This window comes from Anthonomus grandis, chromosome 5, assembly GCF_022605725.1.
Source record: "Anthonomus grandis grandis chromosome 5, icAntGran1.3, whole genome shotgun sequence".
NCBI lineage: Eukaryota > Metazoa > Arthropoda > Insecta > Coleoptera > Curculionidae > Anthonomus > Anthonomus grandis.
The window spans coordinates 327990-347998 of record NC_065550.1 but is presented as its reverse complement, the minus strand read 5'-3'; the positions used below and the strand labels follow the sequence as shown (position 1 = coordinate 347998).

At 35.6% G+C, this 20009-nt stretch overlaps 1 protein-coding gene across 3 annotated transcripts in view; it reads left to right on the top strand.

Moving 5' to 3' along the window:
- LOC126736020 (tyrosine-protein kinase hopscotch-like) overlaps positions 1-20009 on the top strand; it is a 185729-nt gene that overhangs the window by 157801 nt on the left and 7919 nt on the right. For 2 of the 3 annotated variants that reach the window (XM_050440210.1, XM_050440208.1), the window contains exons 14-18: positions 1014-1150; positions 1215-1382; positions 1840-2015; positions 2226-2405; positions 9401-12770. In XM_050440210.1, coding sequence (XP_050296167.1) covers positions 1014-1150; positions 1215-1382; positions 1840-2015; positions 2226-2405; positions 9401-9536 — 797 coding nt within the window. In that variant the 3' untranslated portion in view covers positions 9537-12770. Of the gene's footprint in view, positions 1-1013; positions 1151-1214; positions 1383-1839; positions 2016-2225; positions 2406-9400; positions 12771-20009 lie in introns of those variants that run through there. The other variant, XM_050440209.1, reaches the window with a different exon arrangement.

Genomic DNA, 20009 nt, shown 5'->3' with positions numbered 1-20009 from the left:
CCGCTTTACTCAACTGAAACTTATAAAAGATCATTTTCTTCAAATTTCAAAAATTATAAATAGCTGCCAAACTAATACCGAAAACATTTTTAGCTTATATTCTTTAAAAAAATACATTTTTAAGAAATTATTACAGGAACAATAAAGCATAATTTACATACATATAACAGACTGTATCTTTTGCTTTGTGATGTGTTTTGTTTGTGGGGTTGAATTTGTTTCTTTTTCCTTGTGTAGGCATATATGCTGTCACATTTTCTTTTTTTGCTGGTTGATGTACTCTTTATAATTTATAGCGTTTATATCATTCCTATTTTGAAACTTAGTATAGTATAGATAATTAGGTTAGATGGAAGAACAGGCATTTAGATATCTGAATCTTTGTGCGCTGAATCTTGCCTTTAAACTATTAACCTTGTAATTATTGTATTTTTTCCTAAATAAAAAGACCTTTATTATTATTATTATTATAATTTTCATTGACTATCTTGAAAAAAGGTAAAACTATCAACGGCGAGTATTATGCGAAGTTATTGCAATGTTTGAGCGAAGAAATCAAGCAAAAACGGCCGCATTTGGTTAAGAAGAAAGTGTTGTTTCATCAAAACAATGCACCAGCTCACAAATCCGTCATTGCAATGGCCAAAATTAACGAATTAAAGTTTAAATTGCTACCTCATGCACCCTATTCGCCAGATTTAGCCCCCTCAGATTATTTTCTGTTTACAAACTTAAAAAACTGGCTCAGTGGTCAAAGATTTTCTAACGATGAAGAAGTGATGTCTGCAGTTAATGGCTATTTCGAGGCGCAAGACAGTTCTTATTATAAAAAGGGTATCGAACTTATAAAACATCGCTGGGAGAAGTGTATAGAGCTGAAAGGAGATTATGTTGAAAAATAAATACATTTTTTTCCAAAATTTTCGTGTTTTCTTTCTTGGGTCGGGTACTTCTAAGACCACCCTCGTAGTTTAAAAAAAATAGAATCCTTGTTTTAAATTCATTTTTTTAAGGTTATTGGGATAATAGGCAAGACCACACTAGAAAAATCGTGGCGGTAAAAGAATTAAATAATTCCACTACAACCAACTTCCCGGAAGAGCAGGCTGCAGCTTTTAGCGACTTTGAACGTGAAATAAATATCATGCAGGTAATAGTTGTCAAGTATTGATTTAACATGAATAAATATACCAAAAAAACGTGTTCTATTTCAGTCATTGTCTCATCCAAACATTGTAAAAATTCTGGCAGTTCAAAGGGAGCCGGAACTGCATCTGATCATGGAGTACATTGAACACAAGTCCCTGCTGGACTACATTAATATCACGCGGAATGAAATTACCGAAAAACAACTGTTGAAATATGCCTTGGATATTGCGATGGTAATTATTATTTTCTTTGAATGTTGAAAATACAAATGAAGAAATATACAGGGCGTTTCGTTAAAAAACTAAATAAATTTTCTCTAAACAATTATTGAATAGTTAGATGTTCAAAAATTTAAATGGCTATTACTCCGAACATAACGAATAAAATTCTAAAATAATTGGTCTAAAAATAATGAATTCTTACCACAAATATTGACTTGTACTAATATTAACATTTTCAAAGATTATCTAAAATCGTATTGCGTAAAATCGTATAGTGCTAAGAATGACTGTTAAGATTTACTTTTCAATTTGACGTAGGTGCTTATTATATTGAATGTTTTTTTCTTCTTATTTTTAATTATTAAATCATAGTTTTAAGCTTCATATTTTCATTGTTGACTATTCTTATACAATTGCAAATTGAGATTTAAATACTTCATTTTGATTAAATTGATTTAATTTTATTTAGGGTATGAACTACCTCGGCTTACAGAATATAGTGCATAGGGACCTTGCGATCCGAAACGTTTTAGTTGTGGACGAAACTACCGTAAAAATTTCAGATTTTGGACTGGCACAATGCCTCCCCAGAGGGTGCGACTACTACTATATACAAAATCCCAATAAAGGATTACCTATAAAATGGTAAGTAATTCCATAAAAGCAGTGAACATTTGAATAATATTCGTCAAAAATAACCTTATTAGTCTACGTGACTAATGAGGTAAAGAAATACATTTTTGGGCATTTTATTTAAATCCTTCTTGTTACAAAGCTTGTTGCAGACTCGGGCTTTGTTTTGTAAAAATACGTTAAAATTGTGAAATAAATGTCAAAATTATCATACTTTATTAGGCATGCACCTGAAAGTTTGGAACATGGAAAGTTCTCTGTTAAATCGGACGTTTGGTCTTACGGAGTAACGCTATATGAAATGTTTTCTCTTGGAGAGGAGCCACCGTTTTTGGGGAGTCTGGATGCGCCCGAAGCACAACGGCAACAAAAATTGCTGGAGTCCCTTAAAGATGGAATCAGGTAACAATTTATGTCTAAAATATTAGTATAAATATACAAGTATATTCAGATATACTATAACTTAAATGAGGCGTCGTTAACTGTCCTGGTATCTTAAGGCTCTGCTTTCCGGGTTCTAACGAAATTAAAGTAAAAAAATGATACATACTTATAACTATATGAAAAGTCCAGAAATATATGAATTTTTTATTTAAATATTGGTATACTTCAAGGTTGTTTAAAAAAATTGTAAATCTTACATCAGGTTTTAAGCATTCAACAAGCCTTTTTTCTGTATAAAAGTTACATTTTTAACCGTCGCGATGTGAATTCTATGAGACCCACGGTCACATAAATAAAACTATCGAAGACAAATTTGTGATATTGTGATAACAAATAACCAAAGGAAAAATAATCAAAGCGCCGCAAAAGAGGAACCCCATCCCTAAAGCACCTGTCAATACGTTACTACGACGATAGTCCGATAAGTACTTAGCCTCACCGCGTAGTGGGGCCACTATCGCAACAGAAATGTCCTATCTTATAGTATATTCTCGTAGACGGCTACTATCTAAATTTCAGCTAAATCGGACTTTGACGTGAAAACGGAGGTGTTCGCAGATTTTTGAAAAATAGAAAAAAGCAATATCAGTTGGTGATTCGATTCTTGTTTTTGGAAGGGAAATACGGTGACTCTTCTGCTTCGATAACAACCGTCGAAAATTGGTTTCACGAGTTTTAACGTGGTCGCACGTCGGTTTTTGATGAGTCACATTCAGGTGCCTCCAAAACGACTTTTACTGAGGAAAATGTGACGAAAATTTACGATCTGGTATTGGCAGACCGCCGATTGAAGATGCGCGAGTTTGTTGAGACAGTAGGCATCTCGAAAGACCGCGTAGGTCATATCTCACGAGACATTTTGGGTGGCACCCATCACGCTGTCGGCGTGATGGGCAGGGCCGTATCTGGACCAAAATTTTGGGGGGGGTTAGGCCAGTGACATTTGAGATATTAGGGATAAAAAAAACTTTAATTTATAAATAGGTTTTACTAAAATAAGATACCAGTTTAAACTAAAAAACACATTTAACAACGTTAAAATTTTAAAAATAGTAATTATAATAACAACTGAATATTTCTTTGCTTTTCCCTCGCAAAACGATTTAAGACCTCTGCGGTATCAATTATAATATTTCTATGCACGCTTAAAAGGGCAAGTCCTGTTAGCCGCTCCTCGACCAGTTGAATTGCGCAAATAGTCTTTTAAACGCCTTAGCGATGAAGATTATCGTTCTGATGAGGCTGTAGAAACAGGTAACGTAGCCAGAATTTGCAACAGAGTATGAATATTGGGAAACGAAGATGGATTACATGCTGATAATGCATCAAGAGCATTTTTTGGCCTTTCTGCTTGAGGCAGCTTAATCCATTTTTGTTTCAACAACTGTAGTTCTGTAGATAACGTATCTAGGTCCAAAAATTCCTCATATGGTAACAAGTCTTCCATTTTTACTATTCTAGGTATTTTTATGCATTCTTGATCATCTATAGACTTTATAATAGCTTCAGATTTTTTACAAATATTTTTGAATTCTTGTTCTATATTCAGTCTCATATTCCTGACCTGACTAATAACAGTATTCACATGCTCAACAGCGCTAAATAGATCAAAATCCACAGTCTGGAGAATTCTGCATACCGGTAGAGTAAAAGCAAATAAAGTGGACGCTGTTAACATACTGATAATAAACTCACTGGTCATAATAGCTCGAAGGAACTGCAAAGCTTTTGAAGAAGTTTCGATGTCTCTTACTTGTTTTAGTTCTTCTAATGTTTCAATAATGGGTTTAAAAACTTCAGTAAACCTAATTAGTCCATCATGATTTTCCACCCACCGAGTTTCACACATGGATGTTAACTTACTCCATTTACTATTTGGAACATGTTCTTTAATTTTATTTTTTAATATCTCAGTGCGCATAGCTGATATTTTTATAAAATTTGCAATAGATTTTATTGTTCCAATACAATTTCTGATACTCTGAACCTTACAGGAATGGACAAGAGCTAAATTTAAAGAATGAGCCCTACAGTGCACATATATTGCTGCTGGATATTTTTCTCTAATTATAGCCTGGACACCTTTAAAACTTTAAAAAGTAAATTAAAAAAAAAAGAGTTATAGTTACCAGTCGTTTCAATTTTATTTTACGTTATAAGATTTTCGGGGGGGGTTTGAACCCCCAAACCCCCCCCCCCCCCTAGATACGGCCCTGGTGATGGGTGCCGCAGCTACTTACTCTGGACAACAAGCGCAACCGTAAAACCATTTTAGAGCACTGTTTGACGCTGTTTAAGCGCAATCCGAAGAAGTCTCTTTAACAGACAGTCGAAACAGTGGACTTCACCCGGCGAACCTGCTCCGAAGAAGGCGAAGACGGTTCTATCGTTTTCTGGGATTCACAAGGTATGATCTACCTCGACTACCTGGAGAAGGGTAGTAACGATCACAGGGTCTCTACTATGCCGAATGATTGGGCCAATTCGACACCGCATTACATAATAAACGGTCCAAAAAAATCGTTCACCATGACAATCCGCCGGCTCACACATGCGCCATCGCCGCGGTTTTAGGTGAATTGGCCTACGAACTTCTGCTGCATCCACCGTATTCGCCAGATTTGGCCCCGTGCGTACCGTACCGTACTTCTTCCTTTCTCGTAACCTCTTCATTCGAATCGAATGACGAGGTTATCGCCGTCACGAAGGCCTACTTTTCAGACGTCCAGAAAACGTATTTTTTAGAAGTTAAAGAAGTTGGAGCATTACTGGATGAAGTGTATTGAGTTAAAAGGAGACTATGTATAAAAATAAATTGTTACTTTTCGCAAATTTTCGTTTTTCTTTTGTAGGCTAAGTACTTATCGGACCACCCTCCTAGTAAGTAGTAGCAGTAATAGTGGGGGGACGGTGTCCGGGTGCTTAGATGGCTTTTAACACAGCCTGGCTGTCAGAATAAAATGATTATTTCAATCTCCGGGCCCTCGTTGACTTATTTCCTGGTGGCCACCTTTAGAATGGCGAACACTTCGGCTTGAAAGACTGACGAATGTCTTTCAAACGAGAAAGCTTGCCCTCGATATACTCCAGCTCCTGATAGCACTGTGTGGGTCATTCTTAAACCGTCTGTGTACCATATTTGCAGATCTTTTCGAAATCGAGCCGCTATATTAGGCCATTCTTCCCTGCTTGCTATGTCAACCTCAAATGACCCTCCTAACCACACATTGTCCCCTGGCTTTGCATTGAGGGGCAAGAGAATCGGAATTTCCTTCTCTACCAGTTTGGTGATAGGTGCATGTCCTGCTACCCCGGGTCGATGCTGCCATGTAGCGCTGTCCTTCAACCTTACATAGGTTACTAGCGCCTCTCTCCGAATCTACAGCGGGACTTCCGGCAAGGCAACGAGGATATTAAGTGGTGGACTTGGTGTGGTTCCCATCGCACCTGTAATGCCGAAACCGGCCAGCCTTTGCAGTCTACCTAGGTTTTGGGTATTTGAAGACCTGTTTGTTGCTGTCCACCAGACGATCGAGCCGTACACCACTCTAATTCTAATCACAGCAGTATACAGCTAGTGTAGGATGTTGGCCTTTATACCCCACTTACTGTCAACTACCCTTTGAGGTTGCCACAAGATGGCAATTTCTTTGTTGACTGCACGTTACCTTGCTGTCCAGGTACATGCACGCCTAGGTACTTGACCGCTTGCCTGATGTACAAAGGTTTCTGGTACATTAATGGCGGGTTTAGGCCTGCAAAATTTCTCCTTTTCGAGAAAAGTATGACGTGTTGTCAGGATTGACCGAGAGGCCCGTTTTTACGCATTACCTTTGGATGATCTTGCATGCGCTTTGCATGCAATCACACACTATCTCAATGAATTGGCCTGTAACTATAACCAGTCCATTATCAGCATAGAACCTTTCCTGCTCAAGCTGCCTTAGGAGACCATCAATGACCAGATACTGGAGCTTCGGGGATGGGTAACTCCCCTGCGGGCACCCACAACCCACTCCCATTTCTGCCTAGGGATCCCAGAACTGAGCTGGCGCTGATCTGATCCAACGGACTAATGAAGCAGGTGTGCTCCTGGTCTTCAACGTCGAAGAAGAGTGCTAATGCAACCTCTTTATTGTAGATGGCTCTCTCTGCTTTTTCAACTACGGTATGTAGAGCAGTCTCAGTAGACCGCCCTTTTGTGTACGCGTGTTGATTTTTGTGCAATGGATTTTCTCTCAGAATCACCTCATTTAAATATTTATCGATTATTCTTTCTAAGGTTTTTTATTACAAAGGACGTTAGAGCCTATAAGACATAGCCAGGCTATAGTCCTTTTTGTCCGCTTTGGGTATAAAGTCCACATTCGCTGCTCTTCGTGCATTCAGTACATATCTCATTACTACGCCAACCCGAAAAATATCTTTTAGCTGAGAAAGGATTGAATCCAGCGCCCACTGCAGCATCTTTAGAATTTCCATCTGGCCCAGTTGCCTTGTATGGACAGAATTCACTCATTGCCCATTTGATAGTGATCCCTATCGATCACTACTTGACATTATTTTATCAGACTCCTGATGGTCGTCGACCGGATCCGTAACCGCATCGCCCTCTCCTGGGAAGTGAGTTTCGAGGAGATGTTTTAGTGTTTCTTCTTACCTCTATCTTAAGCGCTTTTTCAGCTCTTCATACTCATTCCAAGCCTCTTGCGATCTTCCCCAAAATGCTCGGTGCTCGGCTCTCCTAAATTCCCTTTTGAGTTTATTTCCACGGCTTCGTTCCACCATGGTACCTTGCGGGCACGGTATCAGGTTTAATTGAGCAGTTGACCGAATTCATTTACCCTTATCTCTAAATCTTCTCTGGTTAGTATCGGCACGCCTGAGATCTTAGACACTTCTGCCAGGCCTTTTTTATAGGTAACCGAGTAAGTAACCCAGGTAAGTGATGTGATCACCTCATTCGACTCTATTTCGAATCGAATCATTTTATAATCTAACGTGGTTATGTCATTCGATACTCTCCAGTTACCTATCTTGTATGCAAAGTTGCGTGTTATCATTGTAAAATCACCTCCCTTCGGCTGCAATTCACAAAAGTAGGTTCCGCGCCCTTGTTCGCGACATCAAGGTTTTTTTTAAGGATAAACACCTTTTGATTTTTGTACTATTTATCGTATTCACATTCTATTTTAGTTATAATGAAATTTACTTATTTTTTATTATTTCTTTATTTCTAGGAATTAAGCACGAAAACATTTTCCTCCGCAGTGCAGCGGTTAAAAACTTATACGACAACTACTGTCTGACTGACAAACAATAACTAAAAATAAATTCTATCGCATCAAGCCAGCGGCGCAACACATGTTGTCTTGCTGGACTATTTAACAGCTCAGTGGCGCGACATTTTTAAAAGACATTTTTGTTTCCTGTATCAGTTGCTATTGCGAGTTTAAAGAAGTAGATGACAAATGATTTATAGGCATTTAATTGCGCAAGTTTTTCCTCATATGGTTTCACCTCGTATATTTAACGGTTTCCGATATCCCCATATACATAATTTTAAACTGGACACCTTGTATAAAATTGGCGATTCTTTTGTTTTCGACGCACATCCTTAGTGTTTACGTTAGAAGCGAAATAAAATAAGAATACACAGACACAATTTAGCGTGAAAAAAAAATTGACTCGACTTACCCTAGTAATAAATGAAATAAAGGATGTTGATATAGGAACACCCCAATCAGCTTTCATTAAATCAACAAAGACGTGACGCACTTCGGTATTATCTCGCATGAGATTTATTATAGGTACCGATCAAATGATTGCTGTAGTAATACTGCTTTCCGGTATCGCACACATGTTCCGAACTCAAGTTTTTGGCGGATGACCTCGGTCAAATAGCTCACTCCTCTCGCCCCGAGGAGTCCATAAGGTAAAGTAGGATAAAAGATAAAGGCTTCATGGAAGGGACATTGGAGTAAGAGAATAATGAAATGTAAGATAGGTCGAGTTTAAATATTAACAATTTACCAAGAAAAGCGTGTGTTATACCGGGTGAACTTTTATATGCAAAATCAATGTAAATAAACAAAGTATTACTGAACTAAATATTAAACCAACATAATTCAAGTCGCTCTGCAAGGAATAACAATCATTTATGTTTACGATAGTGGAAAATATCTTGAGGTCATCGGGAAATAGGAGTTTCTTATTGATAAGGATAGTAATTAAATCATTTATAAATACCAGAAAGAATAACGTCCCAAGTTAGAGCCCTGTGGCACCCCCGAAGATGCAATATATTTATGTGACCGAAAGCCCCTGTGAAAACATATTGTTTTCTGCCTAACAAAAACCTTTCAAATAAGGAGTTAAAATCAGATGAAAAACCATAGCTTTGAAGTTTTTTTAAAAGAAGACTATGATCCAATCGATCAATCGTCTACTTGGCTTTGTTTGTCCAATGCTTCCGATATATACTGAGTTACAAGAGTCAAATTTGTAACCGTCGATCTTCCTTTTAAAAAACAATGTTGATATTCCGATAAATCTTTTGAGATAAATGGTTGAATACGCAAGTAAAGAATTTTTTCTAGAACCTTAGCAAAGTTACACAGAATGGAAATTGGTCTGTAGTTTTCAATAGACTCACGGCACCCACCCTTGAAAACAGGACATACGCGTGCCTCTTTCCATAGTTCAGGAAATTTTTTTGTTGACAAGCAAAGATTGAATATTATTTTTAATGGTGTAATAATGCCATACCTACAGTCTTTTACCAGAAAAGATGGAATACCGTCCGAGCCAGCGGTCGATTTATTTTTAAGTGACCGTATTGCAATCAGGAATAATATTGCTGTAATGTTTTACCCAAGATGTCATGTCAGCAACAAGATAACTTATTTTTTATTTGCTTGTAATTTTAATAAACCAACATTCTTACTTTTCAGATACCAGTGCCCGAAATCCTGTCCCCAAGCGATTTATGTACTGCTGATGATTCCATGCTGGCAACTTAACCCGGACAAAAGGCCAAAGTTTTTGCAACTTGCCGCAACTATAACGGAACGTTTAAATCAACTGTAAAGAATTTTAACGCATCGAAAAAAATTGGGTATGAATATTTACACTACCTCAGGATACTAATTTTTTTTAGAGGTTTAAAACCTCTATCACAATAGTTTGTATGAATATTTCGTGTTTGCATTATCGGTTTATTCATATGTTGATTTTATATCGGTCTGTTATTTATTTTTTGATTGACCCTCAATTTGTTGTACAGGGTGCTTGTATACATGCTGATCTCGTAAATTACCGGAGATAAAATATAGTTATATGGTAGCAAATTGTTCTCAAAAAGTCGAAGATTGTACAAAATTATTTATTTTTTGCTCGATTTAAGAGATTTTAAAATTACACTGTGGTACTGATGATAGTCAAGTCAGTAAGTTAAAAAAGGTTCAAAATAGATGAAGACTATAGGGGAAGAACGATCTAAGTCACATTTTTATATTTTTGAGAAAAACGAATTTGAAAGTTTGAAGACTTCCATGCAAAACAATAAAAAATAAATCGTTTTGTACTATTTTTTTATTAGAAGTCATTAACATGGGCAATACTTAGGGACTACTAAAAATAAAAAAAATAAACAGAATTTTGAAAAAAAAAATTGAAGATTCCTCTCTTCGGTGTACCGAGAAACGATCCAAGTCCACAAGAATTAGGTTTGAACGCCGCTATAACAAGAATACAACATTACTAAGGACCTTAATATTTGACCGTTGTAGCTTACCTTCATTCCGAAATAGCGCGTCATGTTTTGCACGGACATTATAATAGACATTGGTATTGATAGTTACTTTTGCTGAAAAAAGAAATGACCTTATTATTAGTAGAAAATGTAATTTCATCGCTGTCACTTACCATATCTGCATCATCTACAGTCCTATTATTAGTATGATGAGGCAAATTAGTGTAGTCGAATTGTGACGTTTCATCTACAAACTTCTTAAGTTCCTGCAGTTGGTCGTACTTCAACTTGGGAATAGGAATAAGGCCATTGCAGTGGCGGCTCGTGGTAAAAATTTTAGGGTGTTCTGCAATTATTATTAGCAAAAAAAAAACTGAATTATTTTTATACTCGTATATTACTTATATTTCACCTACTACCTATTTTTTATAAATTAAGTCTATTCTTCATTCTTTCCTGTTGGCAAACTTTGTTATAACTTTTTTATTAAAATTGTTAATTTTAGAGATAAACTTTTTTTCAATAGATAGCATGGAAAGTGCTGTTAAACGATCTTCGGTCATTGAATTTCTAAGAAATGTTTTGACTCTTTTTAATGTTGAAAAACATCTCTCCGCCTCTGATGTCGTCATGGGAGTAGTTACCACAATTTCTAATAATTTTTTTGTCTCCTTCAACGTATCTCCTAGATTGTTGGTTACTAAAAATTTTAGAAGAGGTAATGCGCCATTTAATGCCCTGCAATCATTTCTTGAATATAGAACAGATAGTTCAGTTCGTAAACGTTCTTTATCAAGCATGGGATAAAAGGTACATACGGAAGTGAGCTTATCTTCAGGAAATTTGCCACAATATTCTCCAAAGCATTCGGAAAAGAAAAGTGATGCAACTACTAGATGTTCTTTAAATTGAAATCTATCTTTTGCGCAATTTATAATAATATCACAAACTTCTAAAGCAGAAATCCGGTGATCAAATTGGTTGTTATTTGGGCGTTTTCGTTTGTTTTCTGGTGGCTCATCGCTAATTATATTTGTTGCCTCACTAATAATGTTATCAATATTATTTCGAACTTGAATGATTCTGCGTTCAAAATTTTCAACAGCGTTTCTTACTAGAGTAGGTTCGATTTTTCTTTGTTGTAATTGATTGAATGGATATCTACGTGGGGCATTACATGATGAAAAAAAGTCAGTCAAAAATTAAAAATAGGATCATTCATTGCACGCCAAATAGAAGCGGCCGCACTACAAACTGTGTTATTGGAAAATTGATCTTCTATTTCATGCATACAATCAATGAGAGAGGCTCTATTTTCATACACAACATTAATGGTTCGTATATTAAAATTCCATCGGGTGTTAGAGCCATGAGGGATTCTTTTGTTTACAATTTTATTCAATACTTCTACTCGTTGTGGTGGATTATTAAAAAATCCCGAAATGTCTTGTAAATTTCCAAAAAATACACGTACTTGCCTATTTGCAGAAGCAGCTTTAGACATAATCAAGTTTAACTGGTGGGCATAGCAGTGTACATAGTGAGCAAAAGGATACTTTTTTTTTATTAATGCTTGAACGCCTGCAGTGTGGCCACTCATCACTGCTGCTCCATCGTAGCTTTGGGCAATCAGTTTGTTGGGTGAATTTGAAATTAAAGGCTCGATAAAAGTTAGAATTGCTTTACTAAGTGTTTCTGCATCACATTTTTCAGGAATTAAGTAGTTCTAAAATCGTTCAATTGGTTCACCATCGCAAACATATCTAAAAATAACAACCATTTGAGACTTTGCAGCAACGTCCGCTGTTTCATCCGCCATGATTGCCAAAAATGGCGAATTAATTATTTGTTCATGACATGACATGATTAATTTCTTCAATTATTTGTTCATGACAGACTTCAAGCATACACTGTAATAAATCATTCTGTATTTCTTTGGAGGTGCCTTTAAATATGGAAGAATTCTTTAGATGATCACTTAGAGTTTGTCTAATTCAGCAGAAAAGTTGATCAACCCACGAAATATCCCCGGATTCTCAGAAATATCACTTTCGTCATGTCTCCGAAGAGCCAGTTCAAATGCTCCACAAAATTTAATACAATTTATAATTTTTGATAAAATGTATCTATTTTTTGAGACATTTTCATTATGTTTTTGTATATTTAACCAATACGCAGAATTTAATTGTGTCATTATATTAGTTGATCCTAATAACCTCAATTCCATACAATTATGAAGATGGCTTTTAGAGTTTTCATGCCATTTTATTTTCAAACTCAAATGTTCTAGATCGGTGATCCCTATTTCCGTCCAAGCTTTATCGCCACCAAAAAAGTAGGCAGGGAAAACAGTATAAAGAATTCTTTTTGTTAAAGCCACAAATCCATTCATTTTTTAAATAAATGTCTTTATTAAATTTACGCGTATAACTTTTTCCTCTACTTACACCAGCTTTTTTAATAATAATGTCTGGCAATGGTCTACCTTTTGCTTTTAACTCAAGTTTTTCTTCATAAGAATGTTGAGAAAATATCTTCACATTAATTAAATTAAACACCACTTCCATAGTTAATAAATAATTATTATATTATTATTGTCAGTTCAACAAAAACAAAATCCGTACATGAACAAAATACAAAATCACACACACCGTATTGTTTTTAAGTTCAATTCGCCGCGTCGCGCCGAAACTACCCAAAAACTGCCAAGCCGCGAAAAAAAATCCCGCTCTCAAGTCTCAAATTGCATTTTCCGCGTAGAGCTGGAATAAATGCAGCGAATTATGGGGTTATTTCAGCGTACCATTCCGATAGACACGGGGGTGGCGGGGAACAGCGCGGGTGTGCGAAGGAGCGCGTAGAGCACGATCGTGTGAACCAGATGATTATTTCGAATCGTCGACCGGGACGACGGTACTTTACTTTACTCGGTTGCTGTTGACTCGCTGATGCACTGGAGGTGCTGGCGCTTCGGCTGTGATGACGCGAGAGGGTTTGCGTTTTGTTACTCGCGTCTATATCCCAACACTATTGCGGAGAATGCGCTTGTCAGGCAAAATATAATATCGCATTTAAATTTGGAAGATGGGAAAACCATGCATCGTTCTAAGAGCATTTTGTATTTTTTTTGAGTAGGACATATTTTTTTCTGCTCGTAAAAATAGTACAAAATTTTATTTGTAACTCTTTTTTATTTTGTTTTAAATTATTGTATTTAGGAAATAAACAAAAATAATGTTATTCTTTTCGTTTAATATAAAAAAATATCATGTATTATCACACTATCAATTAATTATCACAAACAAAGTTTACTAAAGTAGTATAATCATCAAACTCTTCATCCTCAACTTTTCTCTTTCTTTTCCTTTTTAGGGATTTCAAAGATGTAGTTACTGGTAATGGCTGTCTACGATTTTGTAATTCAGATTTCTGGTTATGAGGGTAGTACTCACTAGAAACTAGAGGGCTTATTGTAGTTGTTTTCATTGCACTAATAGCAGAAATTATAGTTTTGATGTTTTTCTTTGCATAAGTAATTTCTTCTAAATTATTGCTATTTGATATCAAGCTTGTCAGAATGCTTAGTTCTTCCAGAGTTGACTTTTTTTCTAACTGAACGGTATCTCTAGTGTTTTGAAGTTGGCAGGATATAAGCTGATGTTCATCATCAACATTATTTTCATCAATATATAATGAAGAATCTTCATCATTCATGGAGAAAATATTTTCTCGTGGAGTAGGAGGGTACCTTGTACAAACCATATGTATATGTTTACACATGTTATACTGTATAGCATAATCGTGGCAAGTACATGAATATGTATGAAGGCGGCATTTACATTCATTGCAATTAAAATTGCATTGGCATACTTCATGAGTATCTTTAATACATTCAACAGTATAGTATTCTAAACCTGGAGTACTATTCATGTTCTTAGATGAAGCAACAAGCCATTTCTGTTTAGGAATATCTTCAAAAATTTGAACAGTGTGCGCAAATTGCTCGGCAATTTTATGACGTTTTCTTAACTCACTAAGTTTATAGGGAACCCTGTTTCTTGATATTGTCACCAATCTTCTTAAAAATTTTATACGAAGGCATTCTAAAATGTTATTAATGCTGACATCCAGTCTTCTCTGACATTTTCCTGCCATTTGAGGATTATGTTTCAACTCCTGGTGCCATTTTTCCAGACACATGTTAGTGTTCTTTTTAAATCCTTTCCGGAAACAATGGACCCATTGTTCAGGCCTTTTTGCATAGTAAGTGGCAAAGTACAGTCCATATTTTTTTGTATCCTCATCACTAGTTATACTTTTATCAGATTAGTCATCATTTTCTGGAAAGTTAACTCATCAAGTTCATTAATTAATAATTTTATATTTTTCTTAACTTCTTTGCGTTTTTCAACCGAATTTATTTTAGAGAGATTATCATTAAGATTTCTTTTTACATGCCAGTCACATAAAACTTTGTTAGGTGAATGTTCATAAACTTTCACAAAGGCATTATAAAATATATTACAATCGTCCGACATAAAAATTCTGGGCTTAAGTTCTGGAAATTTTTCTTTTAGACAAGAAAAAAAAATCTTATATATTACTTTTGTCTGGGTAAATTGACCATAAAAAAGCTACTGGAAACCCTTCGTAGTCTTCATCGACTACCATAAGTGTTGTAAGCTGTATTTTGTACGGATTGGTCCCATGGGTTGAATCAATCATTAAAATGTTATGCCCATATTTTGCAAGCATTTCTGTTTGAGCTGCATTCATAAAAATTAAAAGAAAATTATTTTTTCCTATGGTACTATGTTCTACACCATAAGGTTTATACAATAATATAGGATTATCCAAGTTAGACATCTTTTTCAATTTTTCAATTAAAATAGTTACACTTTTAGTGTCGTCTTCATCAAAAATCATGTCTGAATTTATTTTAAAGGATTTACTTACATTATGTAAGTCATGTTTTGTTGTATAGCTAATTCTGGCTGAAGGGTTAAAATTTTTACTAAAATCATTCAAAATTTTGTAATGGGGAATTCCTTGAAACATTTTTCCTGCTAATTGTTCACGTTCAAACTGTGTCATTCACAGCCTTCCTACTTCCAGCTTATGTCCTATGTGGGTGGATATATACTTGACCATAATGTTCCCTTAAAAAATAATGACAAAATTAGGAAACATGCCAATTTCAGTAGAAATGTTTCTACTATTCCTATAAAAGTAATCTTAAAAATATAGTACCTACCTTTGTAATTTATATTTGTTGTTATCCTTGCTGGACAAATAGACCCAATTTTATTTGAACCCTTAACTTTTGGTTGCCGCTCTCTTTTTGTATTTTTGACATTTTCTGTGTAGTTTCCAGATCGGTGACAAATATATTTTATTATTTTTGATTTGTCATTGAGACTTTTGGAATTTAAAAGAACATATGATGACTGATTATTTGTCTCTATTTCAAGCTTCCACTCCTTAAACTCATCAAATGAATTAAATTCCAGGTTTTCTTGCTTCAATGGTAAGTCATGCACATTGGAAAAATGCTGATCCAGTTCAGTCATTAAAGAAAACAAAGTGCTGCATAAAGGGCATTTTAAGGTCTTTAAAGTGGATGGTTTCACGAAATCTTTGTGTTTCCTTTTCATGTGAACGTTAATATTTGATTTTGTACTACATTTCGTCCCACACTCCGTGCAAACATACACAATTTTTCTACAAAAAATGGGAATTAATATTCTTACAATCTCAATAATGATAATAACTTACTGGGCATTAACCTGCTCCTCCATTTTTTGAAATGAAACACAAGAACACAATTGTGATATAAAACAAGTAACAAGTGATAATCACATAATAACTTTGCCAGATTTGCCTTTGCAAAATAACAAATAAACCACACTCCGCATCAGTCCACACAACAACAGCTGATGGGATGGAAAGAATGTGACATTTAACATTGAACGACCAGAGGCATGCGCAATGTCTCGCATTAGTGTTGGGATATAGACGCGAGTGTTTTGTTTAATTGATAAAATAGGTGTAAAAAATATGCGGGACGGAGATTTTTTCTTTTTTTTTGGGTTTTAGTTTATAGATCATATTTTTAATAGATTATTTAATTTTCTTTGAGCTCTGCAGCACATATAGACCAGCCGCCACTGGGCCATTGTAAAGTTTTTCCGGTGTTGCAGCCGCTATGCCTGGCCTTGGGGGTATTAGAACAAAACTTGACATAACTCCATTGTAACTTTCTCGCATTTTAATTGTTCGTGGATGTTGATGGCTTATTATTAGTTCTTTTATTGGCCTTGTTGGAAATGGACAGGTTTTTTTATATTGAGGGGTTAAAAATTTTGTCCATGCATGGAAAATGTCTGTAGTACACTCAATAACATTAAATGGCATTGGTTTAACCCTAGCGCTTTTAAAAACCTCGACCCATCGGGATGAAACTTCAACTCTTGTTTTCTGTTTGATGAGAGCAAAGTCTTTATCGCACTCTAAGTACGAGTGCCCCCGAATTGGAAATGTAATTTTGATTTTATCAAACCTATCTTCTTTATGGACCATATAATGTAAGAGACGTATAATGGTGTAATTCTTATTTTGGCCTGCACGTGAGTCGCAAAATATTTCCAAACATCTAACAGTTTGTCCTAGAATATTATGGCAAAAATCATGTAATAAAGAAGCGACTTCATCAGCACCTTTCTTGGCAATAGTCTCAGGGTATGTATAAAAAACAGCCTCATTGGTTGAGAGCTTATGAATATTAAAACTGACAAAGGTCAATTGCCTTTTGTAGTATACATCATTGGTAGTGATGTTGGGTGTAGGAAGATTTTTGGAAAAGTCCATGGTTATAGCTTCAATTAACTCTGGACTGTATTTTAGCGTGTCGCTTTCTAGTATAGAAAGTAGCTACTTAAGTTTATGAAATTTATTTTCATTTTCCAAACCTTTAATTTCATTTTGTAATTCCAACTGTGCCTCGTTTTCGATAGTGTTCTTTAGTTTCTCTTGTAGTGATTTCATTTTAACTATGTGTTCATCACACACACTACACGTATCGGAGCGAGGATACCCGAAACTAATATTAAAATCTCTGACGAAAATTTTAGCATAAGCCACCAGCTATATAGTTTAGCTGGGCGACTGGAAATTGCCATTCTTAAAACGGTTTTCTCGAAGCATGGGTAAAACTAAAAAAATTAACCCGTGCCTCCCCCCCCCCTCCAGCAAGTGTTTTAAAACAAATTAAGAGCTGGATTTTTGCACAACCATTTTCAATTTTTTCATAAGTGTTCTGATCCAATTTACTGGATCCCAAACCCAGCATATTAGAATATTTAAAAATTGGTTTCTAGCTTACCATGTGATTTTTCTGACTGATGGTCGTGCATGAACTATCTGCTTTTGAAGAACCAGGTAAGCAATCCACTTCAGGTACTTACAACTCTTCAGTAAAATCTTGTACAGACAACTGCAAAAGTGGTTGTATTGGTGGTTAATTACATTCTTGGTGATGTGGCTCTGGCTCTTCTACAATTTATTATGTTAGAAAGAAAATAATGGTACGCAATAATTAATTTTTTTTACCTGATTCATTAGTAAGAAATAGAACTGGCACTGCACCTGGCTTAAGTCCCCACCTTGAGCCATATTGCCTTTATTCAGGCAGAAAATTTCTCTCACACACAACACAATTTTGGTATAAAGTATCAAAAGGCATTGTCATAAGCTCCGGATTGTTAACTTTTTTCAGCCACTCATCAATCCAATATTTATGGTTTTTATTGGGAAAACGAAAACGACTGCCATCTTTATTGGAGCAACCCGATACACAACATTTTTTTTTTGAGGTCTTTTTTCACCAGCAAAATACATGGCTATTCTTTAACTCACAAAAAAACGGTAAATACACACAAAAAGTAACTTTCAATAAGCAGTTAAATCCTTTAAAAAAACACCACATCTTAATAATCTCAGTTAAAATGAGTAAAAACGTACAATAACAAAACACGTAAACAAAGAAAATAATCAATATGGCGGACTGAGTGGCGAACTTACGACTTTAAGATGACTACAGCGCTCCCTGGCGACTGACCGCATAAGTCTTTATTATTTCACGGCAATGCGCATTTAAGTGAAATTTCTAAAGGGAGATATTTTTTGTACACAACGCCAACAACCTCTTAGGACAGTACAACAATAACGACTAAAATGCTAACGAATCTTAAACGATGTAAGCGGACACATTGTGGACTTCGACCGTTCTTTGTCGAGTTCGGGCGGACTTGGATCGTTATTCCAAAGTGTACCAAACTTATATCGCTGATTTTAGTGGACTACGATCAGTATTCTGAAGAATATTTTATGGCAAGTAAAAGTACCAGGGAAAGGGTATAAAAATAGCGAATAATCAAAAATTTTACAATTTTGGACTTGGATCTTTTTTCCTCTGTGGTCTTCAGATGTAAACGTCCTAAAAATACGTAAAATAGATAGCTCATTCGATTCGGCAAAAATGACTATGAGGTGATCCTCCTTGGGCCTATGTGATCCATGTGTCTATGATCTATGATGATGTCCCTGCATCCTTATATCCTTATGCTCACTCTTAATTATTTTGTTTATTATAGGAAAATTTGCACGCAAACTCAGATTTAGTGCTCGCATCACAAAATTTTTTTATTAATCTAAAAGAGGAAAATATATATTAAGTTTGGACAGAGAGAAAAGACACAGACTAAAAATTTGTTTAAAAAAATGCCAGACGTCATAATTAACCGTCATGACATGCTTGAAAATGTTATAATTATTGACCATTATTAAAAAATGAACAAACGAAATATTTAAGTCCAGTAAGAGAAGTTTTTAAAGAGTGGTTAATGGGCCATTTAATGTGCGAACATAATATATATACAGGGTGGCCATTTGAAAACGAAACAGAGCCTATTTTGGGTCCCTCAGAACATTTGCGAAAAAATCCTCGGACCCGTCAATTTTTGATTCAAGGGAGAACCATTTTTTTGCTAGTTTCGCCCCCCTGAGGGCAAAGCCCTAGCGGGGATGACAACGGCCCCCAAAATTTTAAATGAAACGAGGGGTCGAGTGGTACCTTATTTTGAAGGTATTTTTATGTGGATTATAACCCTTAAGTTTTAAATCGTTACTATTTGCCTAGTCGATACAGGGGCTAATAAAAGTTAAAAAAAAATGTTAAAAAGTATAATTTTAAATAAAGGGCTTAAAGATAAAATCAATCAAGTAAATGTTCAAAATGTTGGCCTTCGACTTCCATACAATAATACAGGTTTTGTTCAAACCTTTCCCGTACATTTTGCAAAATTTCTGGGATGATTTGACGAAATTCATCAATTATTCTTTGTCGCAAATGGTCTAGCGATGTTGGCTGACTAGCAATAATTTTAGTTTTTAAATGGCTCCATAAAAAAAAATATAAGGGACTTAAGTCCGGGGAACGAGGAGGCCATTCAATAGCTCCTCTTCTTCCAATCCATTGTCCTGGAAACGTTTGGTCCAAATATTGACGAACCCTTGCAGCATAGTGGGGTGGCGCCCCATCTTGCTGAAATACTAGACGATTTTCCAAGTACTTGTTGTTATTTTCTAGTATCTCCACTAATGCTGGATGAATTGTATTTTCTAATAACTCCAGGTACATCTCTCCTGTTAAATTGCCAGGTAAAAAAAGGGGCGTACGATATGTTCACCAAAAATGCCAGCCCAAACATTTAATTTTTCAGGATGTTCTGTATGCACCTTACGAAATATTC